Raw genomic sequence first — 20,958 nt, forward strand, 5'->3', positions numbered from 1 at the left:
GAAACAATTGTCTTCGGCTAGTAGTTCTCGCGAGTTGGGGAATAGGTACACACGAGTACACACGAGGAGAGTAGACGGGAGTGTGTGCATATGATCTCGGGAGTAAATGCGAGCAAGAAAGAAAGCGAGAAAGAACGAGAAATAGCTTGAATAGGAGAATTCTCTATTACTGTGCAGCGTTGCCAGGTCATTCTTTTAAAAATCTGGAAAAGGCAAAAAAAAATCTGGAAAAAATCTGGAAGTCATTTCGTGGGGTGAAAGGTAAATTCTTCGGATAAAAGTCTTGGGGTACGTAAAATTTGAGGCGACAAAATTGCAAAATTTCGCGTCAAATTTGAAGTGATAACCTTTTTGCGGAACAGAGAAAATAAAATCTGGATAAAATCTGGATCATTCATGAAAAATCTGGATAATTGGACATCAAATCTGTCTACTAGGTCATTCTTTTAAAAATCTGGAAAAGGCAAAAAAAAATCTGGAAAAAATCTGGAAGTCATTTCGTGGGGTGAAAGGTAAATTCTTCGGATAAAAGTCTTGGGGTACGTAAAATTTGAGGTGACAAAATTGCAAAATTTCGCGCCAAATTTGAAGTGATGACCTTTTTGCGGAACAGAGAAAATAAAATCTGGATAAAATCTGGATCATTCATAAAAAATCTGGATAATTGGACATCAAATCTGTCTACCTGGGTACATGTTCAAAAATCTGGATAATCCAGCTAAATCTGGATACCTGGCAACGCTGAGTACTGTGTGGAAGCGGCATCACCGAGAACCTCACATGAGGTGTTGCATGCCGCTTACGAGCGAGACTAACAACACTGAGTGTACATTTTTGCAACGCGTTGAACTTTTTCTGACATTCTGTTTCACTTAGGTTGTCAATAAATCAGAATTTATTTCGGGTTCATTGGTAGCCAAAGATTGAAAATTCGCCAAGAATTCACCGAGGTATGAATTTATCAAGTATGGGTGTTGATTTTGGCGGTTTTTTTCACTGTTGGATACTAATTTTCTTTGAGCTTGCAGCACTCTAGCAGAATTCAATCGAACATTGTGGGTGTGTAGGTCTTGTTAAACCAAGCAACTTTGCAAACTTGCGTTTGAAAATTTATCTGGATTAACATTTAAAAAAGTGAAAATACGCGGATTTTCTCTAAAAGGTTATTTATGCAGATTTTCAAATTAACGTGGTTTTTTACGCGAATTTTTGGATTAAAGCATTTTATCAAGCGGATTTCTGAATTAACATGGTTTTTTCACGAGGCATGTATCCCCCGCGTAAGAAAACCCAACTGTATTTAAACCTTTTTCTTATGAATCAATATATTTTAGTAAAAATTATCTGAACTTTCCTTCAAAAATATAAAAAATTGAGTTAAAGATCCTACTCTGAAAGAAATTTAATTTTAAAAACAAAAAATGATTTTAGAAAATATCGGTGATCTCAGATTTTTTTAAATGAAGTATTTTAGATAGACAATTTAGTTGCCTAAAACGTTCTATGGGTTGCAAAAATGTACACTTTGACTCTTGAAATCCGAAACATTTTCGGTGTAGGTTGGTCACACCAAGTTCCCAAGTAATACTAATATAATGCTGTTTTCCAGTGAAATGAAACCGGTTATCAAAATTGATTCATTTTTCGTAAAGTTCTGGCCATTTAAAATTCGAGAGAATTTTATTTATCTCAATTATTTTGTCTACCCCAGGATATTTTTTGGCGCAACAATTTCGTTGATTTGGATTTTTAGTGGAACTAAAAATTGTTTGTTGGGTAACAGATACTTTTAACTTAAACAGTTCCAAGTTAAACTAAACAATTACCAGAGAATTACCAGTAGACTGCCGCTATGCATGTCCATCATATTATAAGAGTTGGCTAGCCAAAGAAAATGCATTTTATTACATTTTCGTATCATTGCTTTTTATGAGATGGTGCAAAAAGTTTGGATATTTTTTTCAAGTTCTCCACTACTAAGTTGTCGAATTCATCTGCTCTTAAGTAACTAAAATCTATAAATACCTTATTAGTTACCATTATTTCTCAGAAACTCAGTGACACCCGGGGCTAAAGGTTCGCCCGCACCACCCCCAACAATGCTAAATCTTGTCGAATAGCAGCACCCAACAACTACCTAGCGGCAGAAGCAACTCCTGGGGTAGGGTAGGTGAGGTCTCCTTCTTTTGGGTCTCCTCCAGTAACCAACCGCACTGACTTGTGCTCACCCTTCTAATATCGATAATTATCGCTAACGTCAAAATATCAACGATAATATCGATGACCATCATTTATCGATATTATCGATAAGTATCGATAAGTTTCCCATCACTAGCACTGATAGATGACGAGGTGCGTGCGTTGCTGAAGCAATGTGTTTGAAGTGTTTTGAAAAGCTGATTGGCCTGATTAAAATTAAGGTAATTGAGAATGGTTCCCACACACTTAAAAAAATACTCGTAGACAAAGTCTCCTCTCAAAAAAGATAAATCCGTCACATTTTTCGAATTTTTACTATTTGATTTTTGAATTCAATAAGGCTGAACACGTTTAAGAAATGACTTTGAGCATATTGGGATTCAAATCGAAAGTCACGCTGTTTTAATCCTTAACTTGTGAAAAACTACAGATATCAGAGGTACAATTGACCGGGAAAAATATTTGAACGAGCCTGGAAAAAACCGGGAATTTAATTTCGGGTTTTGAGTGGCCACCCTGAGCCCTTCTTGATGGACTACTTTACGCGGATTTTTAAAATAACGTGGTATTTTTTACGCGGATTTTTGATTAACGCGGTTTTTTTACGCGGATTTTCGAATTAGCGCAGTTTTTACGCGGATTTTCGAAATAACGCTGTTTTTTACGAGGTACGTATCCTCCACGTAAAAAAACCTGACTGTATTCAGAAATTTATGAACTACCTGTGCATTTTTTTCATTGGTCACAAAATAATGCTTTCGTGTTCCCGAAGATTAAACTGAAGTTTTGTATGAAAACTTTTTCCGAAGACGAAACTATTGGGACCTACTTCTAAACGAAATTCGAAAAGTCGATTTCTATTGCCACCCTACTGTTCATGTACAAGACATATTGCGGCTATCTCCGGGAAGAAACTATTTTTAGTTTTGAAACAAAACCCATTGAGCAGCACTGAAAATTAGCTCCTAAATTATTTCAGTAGGAGTCAAATGAAGTGCAAAAAAAATCAATACTATAATCGTTCGTTTGTCAAATCCGATAATCATTGCCCCAAGCAACACACAAAGTAAGACACAATGTGTGGTGTCGCACATTTTGGCAAATGCACAAAGCGTACTCAGTCGTATTTTTTCGGTGCGAAAGAAATACGAAAGAGCGAATCGGGAGAAGAGAACACAAACGAAATATCGGGAGTGGCACGCACGGTTTGATGGCAAATGTGTTGTGTACAAATTTGTGTGGTTTCTGTCCGCACTGAGGTGAATTCCAGCCCTGTTTGGATGAAAGTTAGTAAAACGAAAAAAGGATAGAGCTAAATAATACGCTGGCTCAGAGAAATTTTGCTTCTACGCACATTCTCAGCATAATTATCAGCAAATCGTTGCGATGATAACAATCGCGAGAATTCGCTTTAATTTTAAATTACCTCAAACGATAATTTCCAAAATTGAGTTAAAGAGGTTTTCGCGTAATGGCAGTATGCCAAATCAGGCCAGAACACTACTGAACCTCAGTGTTCACGAATTATGAGCAGCAATTTCTTTTGCCACATTTACATCTGGCTTGCTGTAAATAATGAAAATTTATCGGTGTCTTTTTTTCTCAAGAGTTTTCGTTTTATCTACGTTGTACCGGCCATGGTAGAGTTTTTTAAAAAAGTTCAACAAAAGTCTCATCATTCGTTATTATACAGGCATCTTTTTGGCAAAAGACTTCGTCGTACAGCTATATAGCTCTCGGTTCAACGGTTGCTACTTATATTGGACTTCTTTTAAATATAGGCTGCTTCTTGTGGCATGGCAGCGTCTTTCCAGTGTGCCCAGACTTTCTGGTGCAGTTTTCACCTAATTAGAACTTAATTAAATACATAGTTTCCACGCACACACCTAAATTTAACTGCCAAGTCTCGGTAATTTATTGCCTAGAAAGGAACCTTTAAGTGCTCTTAGTTAAACAAATTACATCTGTCACAATTCTTCGTACATTCTGGTTTAACCTAACTGAACTTTCAGCACGAACACTCGGTAGTGTTGCTGAATCATGGCTTTCATTTTTTTTGCAAAATTCTAAGTAAATTAAGAATTAATCATGATAGCTTTGTAATATGCCTTACCAAGCTCAAGAATTATTTAAAAGTGTTATGTAACGTAATGGTTAATAGGAAAGTGACGTAAAAAATATTCTCGTAATGCTACTAGCATATATTGGATCGATCGTCACAAGTAAAATTAAAGTTCTTGCCGGGTTTAAGTGGGACAAAATACCTTTAAAGCCCATATCATGAATTTTACAATGCTTGAATACGGCGCATCGTAGTAGGCATTATGGGATCGATATGCATGAAGTTGCGTTGCTAAATTGCTTAAATTGGGAGGCTTTAGCTTTATTTTTTACTGTACATGAATAAGAAAGGGAGTTTTTTAAGTTTTGAGAAAAATCTCATAACTTCAAACTTTGCTATGCAAAAATTCCAGCATATTCAAGTCATTGATTAAACACAGGCGGCAAAAACCGCAACCATATTTCCAGGAGTGAGGGTGACAGATCGCAAAAGCAAAAGCAACGAAGTTCGCAACCACAAATCAACTTGCTCTTAGGTATAACTCAAACGGTATCGGATTGAAGAACTGAAGACCACAGTAAATACTTTTTCTAAAAAAATTCATAACATTCATACGTTGCTCATCCTTTATTTGAAGACGTTGTTTGATTTCCATTGATTGACCATCGTTTTTGTAAAGATTTCATTTGAGCTGGGTGTTTTCCGGAAACAAAATTTCCCAAGTCGGATAGCTTTTGCGAATGAAACAAAACTGACTAACGAAAAACAAAAAGAAAAAAAACACGTACGTAACTGAACCACCCGAAGAGAAAGCAAAGCACAGGAGAAATCGATGAGCGAGTAAACAAAACAAAGCAAATAAACAAACGAACGTTTGCAAAGCTATATATTCTGCAGATTCTATATCATGTGAAAGCTGACAAAACCAAAGTATTGCAACTCGGACAGTTTCTTACCGCTGCCCTCGACTACCATATGATAAGGTGGTAGTGCAGGCGGGAATTGGCTCTGAAGCCAACTAACGACCAACCAAAATTTTTCAGTATAACAAAAGAAAAAATTTTCCCGGTCCTGTCTGCGTTAGCTCGATGGGACCGCTGCCTGTTGGCGAATAGAAGAAGCGCTATTAGTGCGACTCAGTCTGACTAGCAGGCGGGTCGATCGACAGGGTCCGTGTGCTGCAAGGTCCTGTAAAACTAACCTCAAACTGATACTTGAAGACAACATGCTTGCTCCACCACTAGCTGATACTGTTTGATATATACATATATATAATATACCCACGCTGCCATTCCATAAGTATTGTAATTGTTGTCCTTAGGCACACGGGATGAGCTTGTTGTTCCCGTTATAACCTCCCATTGCGATGTCTGTGTCACACACATAATAACCCAAAAACCAGTTTAGTATACATTGTCCTATTGTTTAGCCTAGTGAGAAGAGTTTCGTTGTTACTGATAGTTGAATGCAAACAAGTAAATTAATTTATATGCGGTACCTGTTCATCAAAGCGCTGTACAAACAAGCTGATATTTGGTATATTTTGGCATACACTTTATATTCGCTGCATATGGTAGTAACAGAGAGAGAAAATAAAAATCGTTACATTGCGCTAAATGGTCGGTAACTCGGTTCCGCCGCCCGGCAAAACACCGACACAAAACTTTCGTTTCGAAAGCTCGTTTTCCCCTGGCACGGTCGCCATTAATTAGCACACGCAAGAGCGGTGGTGTCAGTCCGGATCCACTGACACACCATCAATCACAGAGCTGTCTTAGAACTCCTTTCCGTGTTCCGTGTCCGGTAGGCGGGTTTCGGAGTTTTAGAGGCTAGAGAGTTCTAGGTACACTTTTCGGAACTAGCAAACAACCCTCCACAAAACAATAGAGACCTTACACTTTAGAAGAGCAGACCGAACCAAACTCCAACCCCCCGCTAACTGTCAAACATGATAAACGAAAAACAACAACAAACAATGTAAATGCTATCTTCTAGAAGCACGTAGTGATATAACAGACAAATACCCAACTATATAAAATCTATATACATACATATATTGTATTTTCGCTGCTGGTTTTAGAGAATCAAAAAAGCATGAAATCCTGAAGATGTCTTTTTTGGTTTTTATTATATTTTTATATATATTATATACTTAACTGTGCTGCTAGACTGAATATATATTTGATTATAAACCAATAAACAAATCTTACGTTAGCTTCTGCCCCCCACCCCCAATTCCTACCAAACAAAAGCAGGCTGAGGATGAAAACACGCACCTACAATGCTCTGTTCTTTCTATTTCTCTTCTTCGCGGGCGTTTGTGTGTCCGGTTTTCGAATGGCGACAACTGGAATTCGCAACCCGACAGGACAACAAGCTGGGAGATATTTGCTTCTCGCTGCGCTACGTACCCACAGCAGGTAAATTAACCGTCGTAATCTTGGAGGCCAAGAACCTGAAAAAAATGGACGTCGGTGGACTGTCAGGTGAGTTCCTTTTTTCTCGGCTCGTTGCCAGAAAACAAGACACTTTCTCGTAGAACGCGCGTGTGTAACAAATTAGACTTAGACAAGAGAACACATTTTTCTTAATCGTAGGTGCTTTGAGATGTGACATAAACAAACGAAAACAACAACTACAGCTCGGCTCGTTTCCACGGAAACGGTCGGTTTTGCACTAGATAAGAATTGACGATTGACTGTAAACTGGTATACTAATCGTTTTCTGTTCTCTTCCAATTATAGATCCATACGTTAAGATTGCACTGATGCAGAATGGAAAGCGTTTGAAAAAGAAAAAGACTAGTATCAAAAAATGTACACTAAACCCCTACTACAATGAGTCGTTCTCATTCGAAGTTCCTTTCGAACAAATACAAGTATGCGAGAATGTATTATACTATCATATAAAAATTCTGTGTTGTGTTGCATTTTCTATACATGCCGTACTGTATATATATTATATATTGAGCGTTTTCTCCTATATAGAGTTACTTTATGTAAATGTATTATCCAAAACCAAAAAAAAACAAGAGCAAACTATAACATTCTGATACGAAGTAACATTCGAAACACGTCACACTTGAAGTGTCCCTTCCGGGAAGGACTCCAGCTCCTCCGGGGGGTGTACCGCAACATTTGCAAACCCCAAAACCGAACAGATTTTTGTTTCATTTTCAAAAAACAAGCATGCTTCCCCACTGTCAAAGACGACACTGCAACAAGACGGGGAGGGATCATCGGTCCCTCCCTGCTACTTTCAAACTGCCACCGAAAGCTCCAATAACGTCCGTTGTGCTGGCTTTGGTTTTTAATACAACGAAGCATTTGCGGAGCAGCAGCGGTTGTCAATTTGGACCCCTAGAATGTGAAATTATGTTTCGATCCCGCACCGGCAAGCAGAGAGTCAAATTGAGTTAAAAAAAAAGAGCAACAAAAGTTACCCTCTGCTTGTCTGTGATCATCCTTTGTTTCGTTATAGATACCAAAATTTGTCTTGTTCGTTAGTTTGTTTGTTTTGTTTGTTTGTTTGCGTAATTTTTGGGTGAAGTTAGAGTGCCATCAGAACTGTAGCCGTCAATGGGGTTGCTTCGACACGGCCTGCTGTGTCGCTGCCGAACGCCATCAACCGTCAAAGCTCGTTGCAAATGGCTGCCAGTTTTTATGCCACTCAATCAACCGTAAGTGTAAGTATATTACTGTGTCACTCTTGGTACGTACTTTGCTGGAAATGCTTTGTTGTTTAGTGAAGTGATGATCTGATTACGGTGAAACAGAGCGAAATCGAATCCAGCACAGCAAATATCGTGTATTGTAGTTTTGTGTCTATCTGTAAATACAGTTTCCCTGAATGATTTGGCCACCACCATCGTTGATGTAACTGTGCAACCAAGAGACTTTTCTCTCTACCCCAGTTATATTCACGTTTCAATGAAACTGATCTTCCTCCAAAACGCATTGATACTTCAAAAATACTACCAACACTGCTGCCAACCAGAAAGAAAAACAATAAATCAATCGAAAGATTCTGAACACTGAGCCCCTCCACCCACCCCTTTCCAAAGAAGCGTGACATTTTTTCGACACTTCTTTTCTCTAGTTCAAACCAAGCATACGCCAAATAAAAAGACAGCCTCAACAAACATCAATAATAACAACAACTACTACAACAACAAAAAAATAAAATAAAAAACTCCACACAATCTCTTATAAACTCCGATGGATCACACTCTGCCAAACCAAATACTGCCAAGACCAGGAGATAATAATCGTGTGGACACAGAAGCGTGAGCACATTCCAATCCTTTGGCAAATATGAAAATATCAAGCGTTAACTAAGTATTCTCCACGCACACACTAACGATTCCTTTTTGGTGAGAAAAAAAGTTCATTTACCTTTTTATCCTTCTCTTTTTTCTCTCTCGAAAAAAAAATATGTTGAGCTTCATATCTCTAACCAGAGAGTGTAACAGGTTTTTGCACCAAATTTTACCTTTTCCTACCGTGTTTCTATTCTTATGCTCTCTTACTCTCTTTTTACCTCTTCTTTTTTAGCCGTGTAACGTGATGTGATACTTATTTATTACTGTTAACTCGCTTCATTCGCCACCATATCAACAGGATAATTTTGAATCTCAAAAATGACCCTTAACCATGTATCATTTTGAAGCATAGTCATGGCGCAAAATATTTGAATATTTCGTCATATGGACTGGAAACATTACCGAAAACTTTTTTAAAAGCTTTGTCCCATCATAAGTTTTTTTACGACAATTACCAAATAACACAGTTTTGATCGAGTATCAATACATTTCCGTTTACAAGTATTTCTAGAAACAACCGAAACCACAGAAAAAATATTCCATGCCACAACAATTATAACGAGCAACTGCTTCACACTGTAGTAAAATTTGAAGAAAAAAAATCCTCTCATAAAAAATTCCATCCAATGATAAAAAAAAAATTAACTCGAGTGCCACCGCGCAAAAGTGTCTGCATGAACACAGTTTCCACGTATTTTCCGCAAACCCTCTCAAACAAAAGATGCAGCTCAGAACAAATAAAAAAAAAAAAACAAACGCCACGCCACGACCGAGGAAGATCAACAAAACAAAAAAAAAAGACCAAAAAAAAAATCAAATCGAACACGTTGATGCAAACACTTTCCACGCACACATCTTCACCCTAAAAAGCTCCTTCCATCGCAACCCGCCCGCGCGAACAAAGTAGGCGTGTGGTGGACAGACTGACTGTGCCCTGTGCTTTACCACCTATCCTTCCTAGCCCACGCCCACGCCTACGCCCAGAGCGGTGGAAGATTTTCTCGGCCTACTTCTTTAGCACACCTACTTAGCAGCTACGAGTAGTTTTCTGAGTGTGACTGCATGCATCCCTGTCGTTTGGTGTTGTTAGTGATTCGGATATGCGTTAGAGCTACTGTCCTTACCTTTTTCCTTTTTTTAGTAGTGAACCTTACTAGTGAATTATAGTCCTAAGCAGCGGGAACGTATCGAGCATGATCATTCTGTTTTTGCGTGTGTGTGTGTGCGTTTGTTTTGTTGTGTGTCATTTGGGTTATAGTAAATGGATGTCCCGTCGAGTTCCACTAGAACGTATTAGAAAAAGAGATTCGATAGTTTCATATTTAGATTATAGTTTTAAAATTGCTTTTTCATAACAAAAACAAGAAAACAAGAGCTGCAATTCTAGGTTAGTTAGAGGACAGTTTTACGACTGTTAAATCAAACTGTCAATATTGACAGTTTACCATTAACAATGATTGATAAACAAGAGTAGTCTAAGTAGTCTTTGGTGCTCAGGGATGATGACTGAGAGTCGGGTATGTCAAAATGGGAAAAACATAAGAACTATTAAAGAATGATGAAAATAATAAAGTCAACGTCTAGAAGGATAATAAAACAAAAACGATAACAAGCTTTAAAGATGTCAGTAAAATAGTAAATGATAAAAAAATAAGATATTCCAAAAATGTAAAACAACACTAACACAGTCGAAAAAAAAATTATTTAAAGCTAATATCTAAAAACATCAGAATGCATAGATGAATGTCTGAAATTACAAGGAAAAAACATATAAAATGCCATCAAGTGTCAGAACATCAAATGCCAAAACCATCATATCTATATCATAAAATATCTCAAATGTCAGAGACTTAAATATGAAAACTCTAAAATGTTAAAAAATATCAACCAACATCAATTATACAAAAAATGTCAACAACAAAAAATGGAAAAATAAACATCGATGATCACAAAAACGAAAAAAAAAAATGTCTTTAGAAAATGCCAAAAAAACATATAAAAACTGTCAAAATAATAATAATATCAAAAATTTTGAAAATGCAAAAGCAAATGAAAATTATAACAAAGATGAAAAATGTCAAAAACAAACAAAAAATGTACGAAAGAACATAAATGAGTGACAAAACATCTTGAAAAAACTTCAAACAATGTTGAAAATACCGAAAAGATTAATAACATTAACCGTAAATACAAATATCAAAAAGTGTCTTCAATCATCAGAGAACATGGAACATGTTTGAAACTTCAAATTTGTAGAGAGGTAGATATAAATATTACAAATGTCATAAACATTAAAACGAACCCGAAAAATATGTTAAAAAAAATCGAACACCTCAGAAATGATAAAAGGAAGCTCAAAAGTGTTAAAAAATCTCAGAAATGTCAAAAGGTTGAATAGTATATCAAGCATATTTATAAAAACCAAATAAGTACCAACAACATCTCTTGTGGATCAGAAAACATAACAATATAACAACCCCGAACATAATGAACATCACCAATAACGAAATAGATATGGGTCATTCCATACGAAGTGACCACGAAAAAGCACAAACTTGGACACGACAATCACAGATTTTGCTCAAAGTTGGGAGAATTAATCATCTACTGTCACTTTGGAAAAATCCCAAATTTGGTGTCGATTGGAATACCCCCCGCTCTGTGGGACCCCCCTGTTTATTGCGAAGTCACGCGTTTTTTGTTCAAAATCTCTTTTTTCTTTTTCTAACAACTTATAGACGAAAGATGTCCGAAAAATACTGATAGATGGTTTTTGAAGGAAATAAACCAAGGAATCCAGAAAAAATATAAGTTTTGACCGGAAGTGTTGCCAGATAAATTACTTTTGTAATTGAAAACTAAATTTACTTTTTTCGGCAAATGCAGCCATTTTGATTTTAAATTTGATAATTTCATCGTGTTTCTTGGAAAATTTCACATAACAAGCATCTATCATACCGAGGTAATATGAGCCCATCTCGAAATATTGTTGTAAACTTCGTAATTAATTTTTTTTACAATTTATAGACCTAAGACACCCGAAAAATAATGATAGTCGAATTTTGAAGAAAATAAACCAAGGAATCCAGAAAAAATATTATTTTGACCGGAAGTGTTGCCAGAGAGATTATTTTTGTATTTTAAAACTTAATCTGCATTTTTCGGCAAATTCAGCTAATTTTATTTTAAATTTGATGGTTTCATCGTATTTCTTGGAAAACTTAACGTAAGAAACACTTATCACCCCGTGGTAATTGAGACAATCTCGAGATATAGCATTTTTACGAAAATAGTTCTGAATTTCGCACGGTGCATCGTTATAACGTATGAGGAAAAAAATCCGAACAAACTTTCAATTCCAAATTAAAATCTTGCGCAACTTATTTTTCTCTACTTGTTTGTTTATTCAAGTAATGTAACTCATTTACAAACCACTTCGAAATCGTAGACCAATTTAAAAATTGTTCGGATTTTTTTCCTCACACGTTACTTATCCCAAAACATGTAAAATGACCCGGAAACAATATCGATAACGAATTCTATCAACTAATCGAATTGATCGAGACCGCATTAGTTCCCAAGGCTAGCGTGCGATATTGTTTATTGTTTTCAAAACTGCCAAAAACAATTAATAAGTCTATAGAAATGAAAATGTCAAAACACAAATATGTTAAAAATATTGAAAAGGATAAAAATACGAAAACTATTTACATAAAAAATATTGAAAATCATTGAAAAAAATGTCAAAAAATCTGAATGTTTGCGTATTACAAAAACAATACCTAAAACAATAATAATTAAATGTTAAAAATTCCAAAAAACATAAAACGACGTAACATACTGAAGATAAAAAGAAAACAAAAAAAAACATAACATAAGTTAGCGTTACATAATATTTCAAAAATAAAATTGAATTAAATCCGCCAAGATACAACGAAACTACAACAATATTGAAGAGACCATAAAACACCATAAAAACTAAGAAACCATTAATAGTGCCATGAGTTAGTGCAAAAATCTTCAAAAACGTATGACCATTGGTAAAAAGATGAAAAATATAAAAAATGACGAAATTGGTCATTCAGCACGAAAAAAAGCCAAAGACATCGACATGCGACAAAACATGCTTTTAAATATGAAAAATATCAAAAAAACTTTGAAACGGTCAAAAAACTTTCGATTAAAATCAGAAACGTAAAAAATATTAAAAAGCGAAACAAAAGAAAACTTGAAAAATACTAAAAATATATAAAATAACAAACGAAATTAGTATATAAAATCATAAATATCAAAACTGTCAAAACATTTAAGATGAAAACTTTAAAAAATCATTGAAAGAAAATTTCATTGAAATTTTTCATAAAAAAATGTCTGCAAATAGCTGAAGAAATACATAAAACAACAAATCAATCAAAAGTAAAAAAATTGAAACATGAAATATCAAAAATGACAAAGTTACAAAAAAAAAAAGGCGAAACATAATAAGGATGAGATAAACAAAAGACAAACAACAAGCTGGCAGCTACCAAATATATCAAGAATTAATCAAAAATGACAAAAATACCACCAAACTACAAAAATATCAAAGAGGCCAACAATCATGAAAAATTAAAAAAAAATCATAAAAATTCAAACGTATCCAGAAGCGAAGCGATCCAAATTAGAATCAAACGTATCCAGAAGCGGTTCATCTGCCTGGCACAAAGAAATATGGCTTGGAGGAGTCCCGATAGTTTGCTACCTGAAAGATGCCCGCTACTGGTTCTCGATACACTGGAACGACGAAACAAACTCCAACAAACTTTGTTCGTGGCGAAAATGTTGTTGTTGGCATAAAACATGTAAAAACGCCATAAATTTTCAAAAATTATTGAAATGATCGAAGATTTGAAAAAAATACCAAAACATTGAAAAACATGGAAAATTACAACTGACATACAAAATGTTAAAAATGTCAAATTTACTTGAAAAGTTCATTAAGCAGACAGTATGTGCAGTAGGGAAAGCGAAAAATAAGCGAACTGGAAATATGATACAGATTTGAAAAAATATACTTGGGATACTTGAAAAACAAAAAAAAACATTTATTCAAAAAATATAAAAATTTATATATAAACATAAATGAATTAAAAACGCCAAATGAATGAAAATGTGTAAAAAAGCTCCAAAGTTTCCGAGACCCGGTATATTTTTCGAAAATATACCAATAATGTCAAAAAGATGAAAATGGCAAATCAAAATCAAAATAGCACAAAAATATCAAAAAGACTTACAAAGTCAATAAATATAAGAAAAACGAAATTTTAAAAAACTCTTGATAAAGCATGACAAAAAACATAAAAAAGATAATAAAAAGTCAATCAACACTTACAACGTCAAAAATTTAAAAAAAGGTAATAAACGTCCAACAATTCAAATGCCCTTTATATGAATATAATGAAACAGACGAAAAAGTTAAAATTACAAAAAATATTAAAGTAATAAATTATTTTGCTGGGTATGGTTTTCATTTTTTTTGTTATGTTTATTTTTCAACATGATTAGTTTGCCATCACCACAAAAGTACATTAAATATATCATTAAAATTCAAATATTCAAAAAGGCGAGAAACAAAAATAAAATAGAAACTTCAAAATTTCAAAAACTGTTGAAAAATTGTTGAAAAATTATAAAAAACATGAGAACATGTAAACAGGTGAAAAAAAAAACTAAAAAAATGACAAAAACTCCAGACAGCTTTCGCGCCAACTCGATTGAGCGGTTGGCAGCACATTGTCAGAATCCAATGAAACGGAATGGGTGTGTTACACGGTAAGACGAAGAAATCCATAATTGGGTAAATTTTCAACCATTTCGCCAGAACGGAAGTCAATGAGTCAATGAGTTCAATGAGTGAACTAGATATACCAATTAATGGGTTTATCTATCAAACGTTAAAGATTGAGTACAATTCACCCCTTTTCAACCACGATAAATTGGGTAAAATTTTACCCAATTTTGAATAAAACTTGAGTCCATGCAAAATGTAGTTATTGTGGCGATCATATTGTGCAAATGAACGAAATAGGCCTTTTCGGCCCGTTTTCAATCTGTGATGATTTTCCACGCGATGTTTCATATAATCTAGAAAGCTTGCGATAAACTTATTTCATATCATTTAAAAAGTCAATGGGTCGTAAAAACAGTGCGTGCGAACTAGTCGACAGAGCAAACTAAAATGACAACAGAGGTATTTGTTAACCCATTAATAGGTAAAAAAAAATTACTAATTTTCTTTCTAAGAACATGCCCTTACAATGTGTACAATTTTACCCATTTCCCGTTTTCAATTCATTCATCATCGCATAATTATAAAAATGGGTAAAAAATACTCATTGATGGATTTCTACTTTTACCGTGTACTAAACTAAGAAACTTTGCAACATGAATTGTTCAATCATGCAAAACTAACATCAAACTGGTCTCTGCATAAAAAGGCTTTATCTGAGTACAATAAAGAAATTAGAAGATCCAAACGAAGAGACTGGCGGTTCAACTGTGAAAACATTGAAAGCGTACCAGTCATAAGTAGGCTTCATGAAGTTCTTTCAAAAGCTCATATTAACGGCCTAGGATCAATTAAAAAGAACGATGGCTCCTTTACCACTAACACATATGAAACATTAAAAGTTATGATGCAAGTACATTTTCCAGGCTCCTACGTCTCCTCAAATATGAATCTAGATAATCCGAGCACAAGCTCTGAATTGCCCAATGAAAATACTATGAGCAGCTCCGATTACAAAACGGAAGGTCTTGCCAGTGAAATCTTTCCGATTCCAAGAGTAGAATGGGCTATTGATTCATTTGCGCTCTATAAATCTCCTGGAGAGGATAATATTTATCCAATATTCCTTCAAAAATGCAAAAAAGTTATTGTCCCTGCTTTGTCCAAATTATCTACGGTAAGTCTTTTGCTTAGTTATATTCCTATTGAATGGCGTAAAACCAGAGTTGTTTTTATTCCAAAGGTAAATAAAAAAGATACCTGTCCGCCCAAATCATACAGACCAATAAGTCTGGGTTCAATTTTCCTAAAAGTGATGGAGAAACTCGTCGATGAATATGTTAAAAGGGTTCTACTTTGTAAAAAACCGTTGAATAGAATGCAATTTGCGTATCAAAGTGGAAAGTCAACAGTTACTGCACTTCACACTTTGGTAACAAAAATAAAAAAGACTTTCGAAGCAAAAGAAATACTATTAGCAGCATTCTTGGATATTGAAGGAGCATTCGACAATGCAACATATGTTTCAATAGAGAAAACTATGAAAAGGCATGGATTCGAAGGTTGCCTGGTGAATTGGATTGTTGAAATGCTCTCAAAACGTGTAATTACTGCAAAATTAGTTGATTCTTCAATAAATGTAATATCTGTCAAAGGTTGTTCACAAGGGGGAGTTCTCTCACCAAAGCCATCTTTTAAGAAACCTAGAACTACAAGGCTTCGAAGTGATCGGTTTTGCGGATGACTTGGTGATTATAGTCCGCGGGAAGTTTGACAACATTATCTCAGAACGAATGCAAATAGCATTGAATTTCACCGGTTCATGGTGTAAGAAAGAAGGGTTAAATATAAATCCCTCGAAAACAACGATAGTAACTTTCACAAAAAAGAGGAATACTCATCTCAATAGTTTCTACTTAGATGGAAGTCCTCCAATGAAACTAAATACTTAGGAGTGATCTTGGATGGTAAACTAAACTGGAATGCTCATATGGAGCAAATCCTTAATAAAGCTACTTGTGCTTTTTGAGCCTGCAAGCGAACGTTTGGTAAAAATGGGATCTTAAACCAAGCATGATACACTGGATCTAAAAATGAAAGCCAAACAAAAAAGTGCGAAAATTAAACTTGAAAAACTACAAAGGCTTGCCACTATGGCGGTAACTGGTGCAATGAGGACCACCCCGTCTGAGACGCACCACTCAATCTATTACCACTATCTCAAGAAGTTGTACTGGTTGCAGGTAAATCTGCCATAAGACTCAGTCGCATGACTAGGCTGCTTGATGGAGATCTAAATGGTCACCTGAGTATTTTAAAAGATTTTAACATCAATCCTCTCATACTAAAAAATGAAGATTTGATGGTTAAGAAATACGACTTTAATCATTTATTTACTGTATTCGAACCAAATCGTAGTGAATGGGAACGAGGCGGTCCCAGCACCCGAGACGGCGCCATAATTTTCTATACTGATGGCTCGAAATTAGGAAACAGGGTAGGTGCTGGAATCACAGGTCCTGGAGTGAATTGTTCAGTAGCAATGGGAAAATGGTCCAAGGTTTTTCAAGCTGAAATATACGCTATCTTAGAATGTACTGCAATTTGTTTAAAAAGAAACTATCGTTATGCTAATACATGCATGTTTTCTGACAGTCAAGCGGCTTTGAACGCTCTGAAATCTGTTTGCTGCTCCTCCAAATTGGTCTGGGATTGCGTAAAAATGCTTCAGCGACTGGCTAAATGCAATAAGGTAAATCCCTACTGGGTTCCGGGGCATAGCGGTGTTGAAGGAAATGAAAAAGCAGACGAGTTAGCCAGACTCGGGTCAGCGATGGAAATTTATTGGCCCTGAACCGTTCTATGGTGTTTCCAACAGTTCTCTCAATATGGCACTGAAGGAATGGGAAAGAGAGCAGGTGCTGCTGAATTGGAATGGCACCTCGACAGCTCGGAAAGCCAAGCGGTTCATCAAACCAAATCTATTTATTACACGAAAACTGCAAAATCTGACTGAAAAAGATTTACGCACGTACACTAGACTGATTACTGGTCATTGTCCATGCAAGTACCATCTCAGAAAATAGGAAAGCTAGATGATGATTGCTGTAGGTTTTGTAGTATAGAGAGTGAAAGCTCCAATTTTATTTAGCACCATTTTTTTTCATCATGCTTTGTACTGTATGTCTGCCGCTCGCAGGAAAATAACACACTCGCTGCTTGCTTACACCACAGCTGAGCGAAACAAGAGTGGTGAATCACTCTACTGAGAATACACAAAAGTACACCGCACTGGTGTTCACTGTTGAGATAAATTTGATACAATTCGAAGAGCGAACATACGTGACGGACGGTTGGATTTGTGATTTTTTCCAGTTTCGAAATGTAATGCAAACTTCCTTTGATACGGATAAAAATTGCAGTGAAAGTGTCTTTTGATACAGATTTCTTTCGTTTTCTCGTAGTCTATGATTGTAAAATATGCTTCCATTACGCTCCAATGAACTTCTAGTAGATAATATGAATCACTCAATTGAACACGAAAGCATATTTTTGATAATGCGAAACATTGCTCCCTAATCACGCCATCTTTTCGATATCTGCCAGAACAGGTTTGAACCGAAGCGAATTATTTTTTTTCTTATGAATGAGTAAAATTAGACAGCAAAAGTGCGCTACCTGTTTTTTTGCAGTTGTCATCGGAGAAGTCTCTCTGCGTGAGTTTCATGCGCTTAGGGCATCTATAGTGAAGGTCTATTTTTGGATCAACTTCATACTAGATCTATTCCAGTAGAACCTGAATAGAACCAGCTGATATAGACAAACTTTGCGTTTCCCGCACTGGTGTTGTATATCTTGTTGTATTAAACTGCTGATAATTAAACGCTCCATGTTATCAAGTTCCTATAAGAGTTGTTTTACTATTAAGCACTCAATAATCAACAAAAGGAAATTCTATAGTTTTAACGCACATTCAATGATTACTTTGGCATACCACTCAATATCCACAAGATTTGGCTTTATGGTTTACACGGTTTGAGCCAAACGTCATTGACATTTTTTCAAGATGGATAGGTATGATCGAATAATTTATGCTGCAAGTAAGGCACAGGAGGTTAGCGATCGTCTTCTTTATTCGTGTCATCAATTTCTCAGAATCTTGCAGTTCTTTAAATTTGGGCATGTCTTTGAGGATATCGTAGCAAGCCTGTATTTTGGATGTTTCCAGTTCAGTGTGTCCTTGAAGGACTATTTTCTGGCCTCATGAGACTGAAAGTCTTTAACAGTACCACTACAATTGGGATTTTTCAGCTATTTACGGATTTTCGATTCTCGAATATCAGCTAACGAGTGTAATTTTCTATGCAAAACGTGATTTTCAAAAGTTGCCTCGATTTTTTAAGTAAAAATGAAAATCGCTCAAAATCTGTTGAACGGCAGTTAGTACATGGACGAACTGTCAGGCTGATGACATAGTAGGCCCGCAAATTCAAAGAATTTGGAGCAGTTTCAATTCGTGATTTAAAAATAAAAAAAAAGCTACAATTTTTTTTAGATCACGTTTTATTCAGAAAACGCAGCTCTTTTATACGATATTTGAAAATTGCTATGGATAAACGATCCAATTGAGGCGGCTGACGAGGGCTAGACAACCAACGTATTTTGCTGCTGGTTACAAGCCGTTTGCGTATACCATCCGTCAGTCGATTTGCAAAGAAAGATACCGTACTGCATCAAATTTCGAACACTTAAGCTATGATGTAACTTCTTGCACTAAAAAATCAACGAAAAATAAATGTTTTTGACGATGTTAAAGGTTTAACATGTTGGTTAATTTATTTTTGTTACAATTAAGTGGAATTTATATAGATTCAAACAAGTTTTGTTTATTAAATTAACGAGAATTCAGACCTAGGTTTTGATTCAAGTCCGAACACTTTCATGTAATCACTAAGAGATAGATAGGCAAACCGTCTCAACACTGACTGTCACATTTTTCAACGCCTGCTGGTTCCCTGGAAGTGGTCTCGCAGTGAAGAGCTATACATCACTGGGTGAAGGACATTCCAAGGAACAAAATGGTATATAATAGTCATACTTTTGATTACTCTAGCTATAATAAAGTGATTTTTATTCCGAAGTGTTCGAAGTTTGAGACTGTTTTAAGTTTGAGTCAAAACGGTACCCAACAAACAATTCTTTTGGATAACGGCTTGTTGAGCTATAGTTCAGCCAAAATCCACTGAATAAAAGCTTGTTAAGCTGTAAAACAACAAAATTGTTTGCTGGGTAGTTGAACTAATGCTTAACGGCCTTCCAGAATTCTCCCTTTCCAGATCGGTTGGCTTGATGGAGTCTTTAGTTATTCTTCTTTGAAAAAGTCACAAAAACGACTTGTGAAATATGACACGCGAAACGCTTATATAAAAAACCTACAAATGAGGTATACAATTAAAATGTGGCATTTTACCCATCAATTGGTTATTTTGAGTAACGTGCAAAAGGTTTCCTGTTCCAAAAAGTGATCAAAATGGATCAAAACGTGAACCAGTGAAAATTTTTCAGTTGGTATAAAACAAAATTTACAACACCGGTGCAGCAGTGAATTTGAGTTTGTTCCAAAAAAAAACAAACATCGATTTGGACTCCCACATCTCTTACTTTTTACTCTTTACAATAGACCATTTTACGACCTGACGGGAGCTACGGGACCTGCTGATGTTGATGTTGCTTTTACGTGCGTTATGTCAGCGGTACAGTCAAAATTTCGTTCGTGAATTAAGTTTTAAAACGTCTTGTAAAATGATCTAGACCAAAGTTTATGGCTATATAGAGTCGCGCAGAGAGAAAATCTATCGAATCGGCAACACTGCTTGTACAATTCGTTGCCAAGAACCTTACAGTTCGTGTTTTCACCACGTATTAGCGAATGTCGTTTGTCGACATTTTTCACAAGATACCCAGTTTCAAAAGATTACACCAGTGATGCTTTGTTATTTATCACTGAACCAGTTTTCATGTTCACTTAAAATGTGTAGTTCAAACTTCTAAAAAACTCATATTCTATATAACGCTCAATTACTACACTTTTCTTACACTTTTGAAAAAATCGCTTTGTTTATTTACATAGCACATTCGGTATTCTTGTTTGACTTCGGTCTAAAAAAGCTTCCAGAAGATGCGTGTTTTGCTTTTTTCACTCAGCGTATTGGAAGCAAATGCGCACAAAAAAAATTTGTTCGTGTTAGCTCACGATATGAAGTTTACCCCTCTCCTCCTTAGATCGAGAGAAAAATCATTACTTGACAATTTTGCTCTATCTCATGTAATTTTTTAGATATATTGATTTAAAAAAAGGTGTGAACACCTTTACCCTATTCAAATGATAGTCTAGATAATTTTTTGAAAAAAGAAACATGCAAAGTTGCTTAGTAAGGCACATATTTCCACAAAGTTCAATCAAATCCTGAGATAGGCTGCCAGTTCTTTAGTCGAGTTGGCGCGAAATTCGTTTGTTGTCAACTATAGTTTTAACATCCCAAAAATTACTTGAATAACTTTCAAATAATTCGATACGATTCTAAAGACTGTGAAAACATTATACAAATA

General features: G+C 35.5%; 1 protein-coding gene across 4 annotated transcripts in view; it reads left to right on the forward strand.

Moving 5' to 3' along the window:
- Positions 1–20,958, forward strand: part of LOC129730945 (synaptotagmin 1-like) — a 101,749-nt gene that overhangs the window by 76,188 nt on the left and 4,603 nt on the right. For 3 of the 4 annotated variants that reach the window (XM_055690613.1, XM_055690616.1, XM_055690614.1), the window contains 2 exons: positions 6,630–6,747; positions 7,006–7,139. In XM_055690613.1, the coding sequence (XP_055546588.1) occupies positions 6,630–6,747; positions 7,006–7,139 (252 nt within the window). The remainder of the gene's footprint in view (positions 1–6,629; positions 6,748–7,005; positions 7,140–20,958) is intronic. The other variant, XM_055690615.1, reaches the window with a different exon arrangement.

The sequence above is a fragment of the Wyeomyia smithii genome, chromosome 3 (assembly GCF_029784165.1).
Source record: "Wyeomyia smithii strain HCP4-BCI-WySm-NY-G18 chromosome 3, ASM2978416v1, whole genome shotgun sequence".
NCBI lineage: Eukaryota > Metazoa > Arthropoda > Insecta > Diptera > Culicidae > Wyeomyia > Wyeomyia smithii.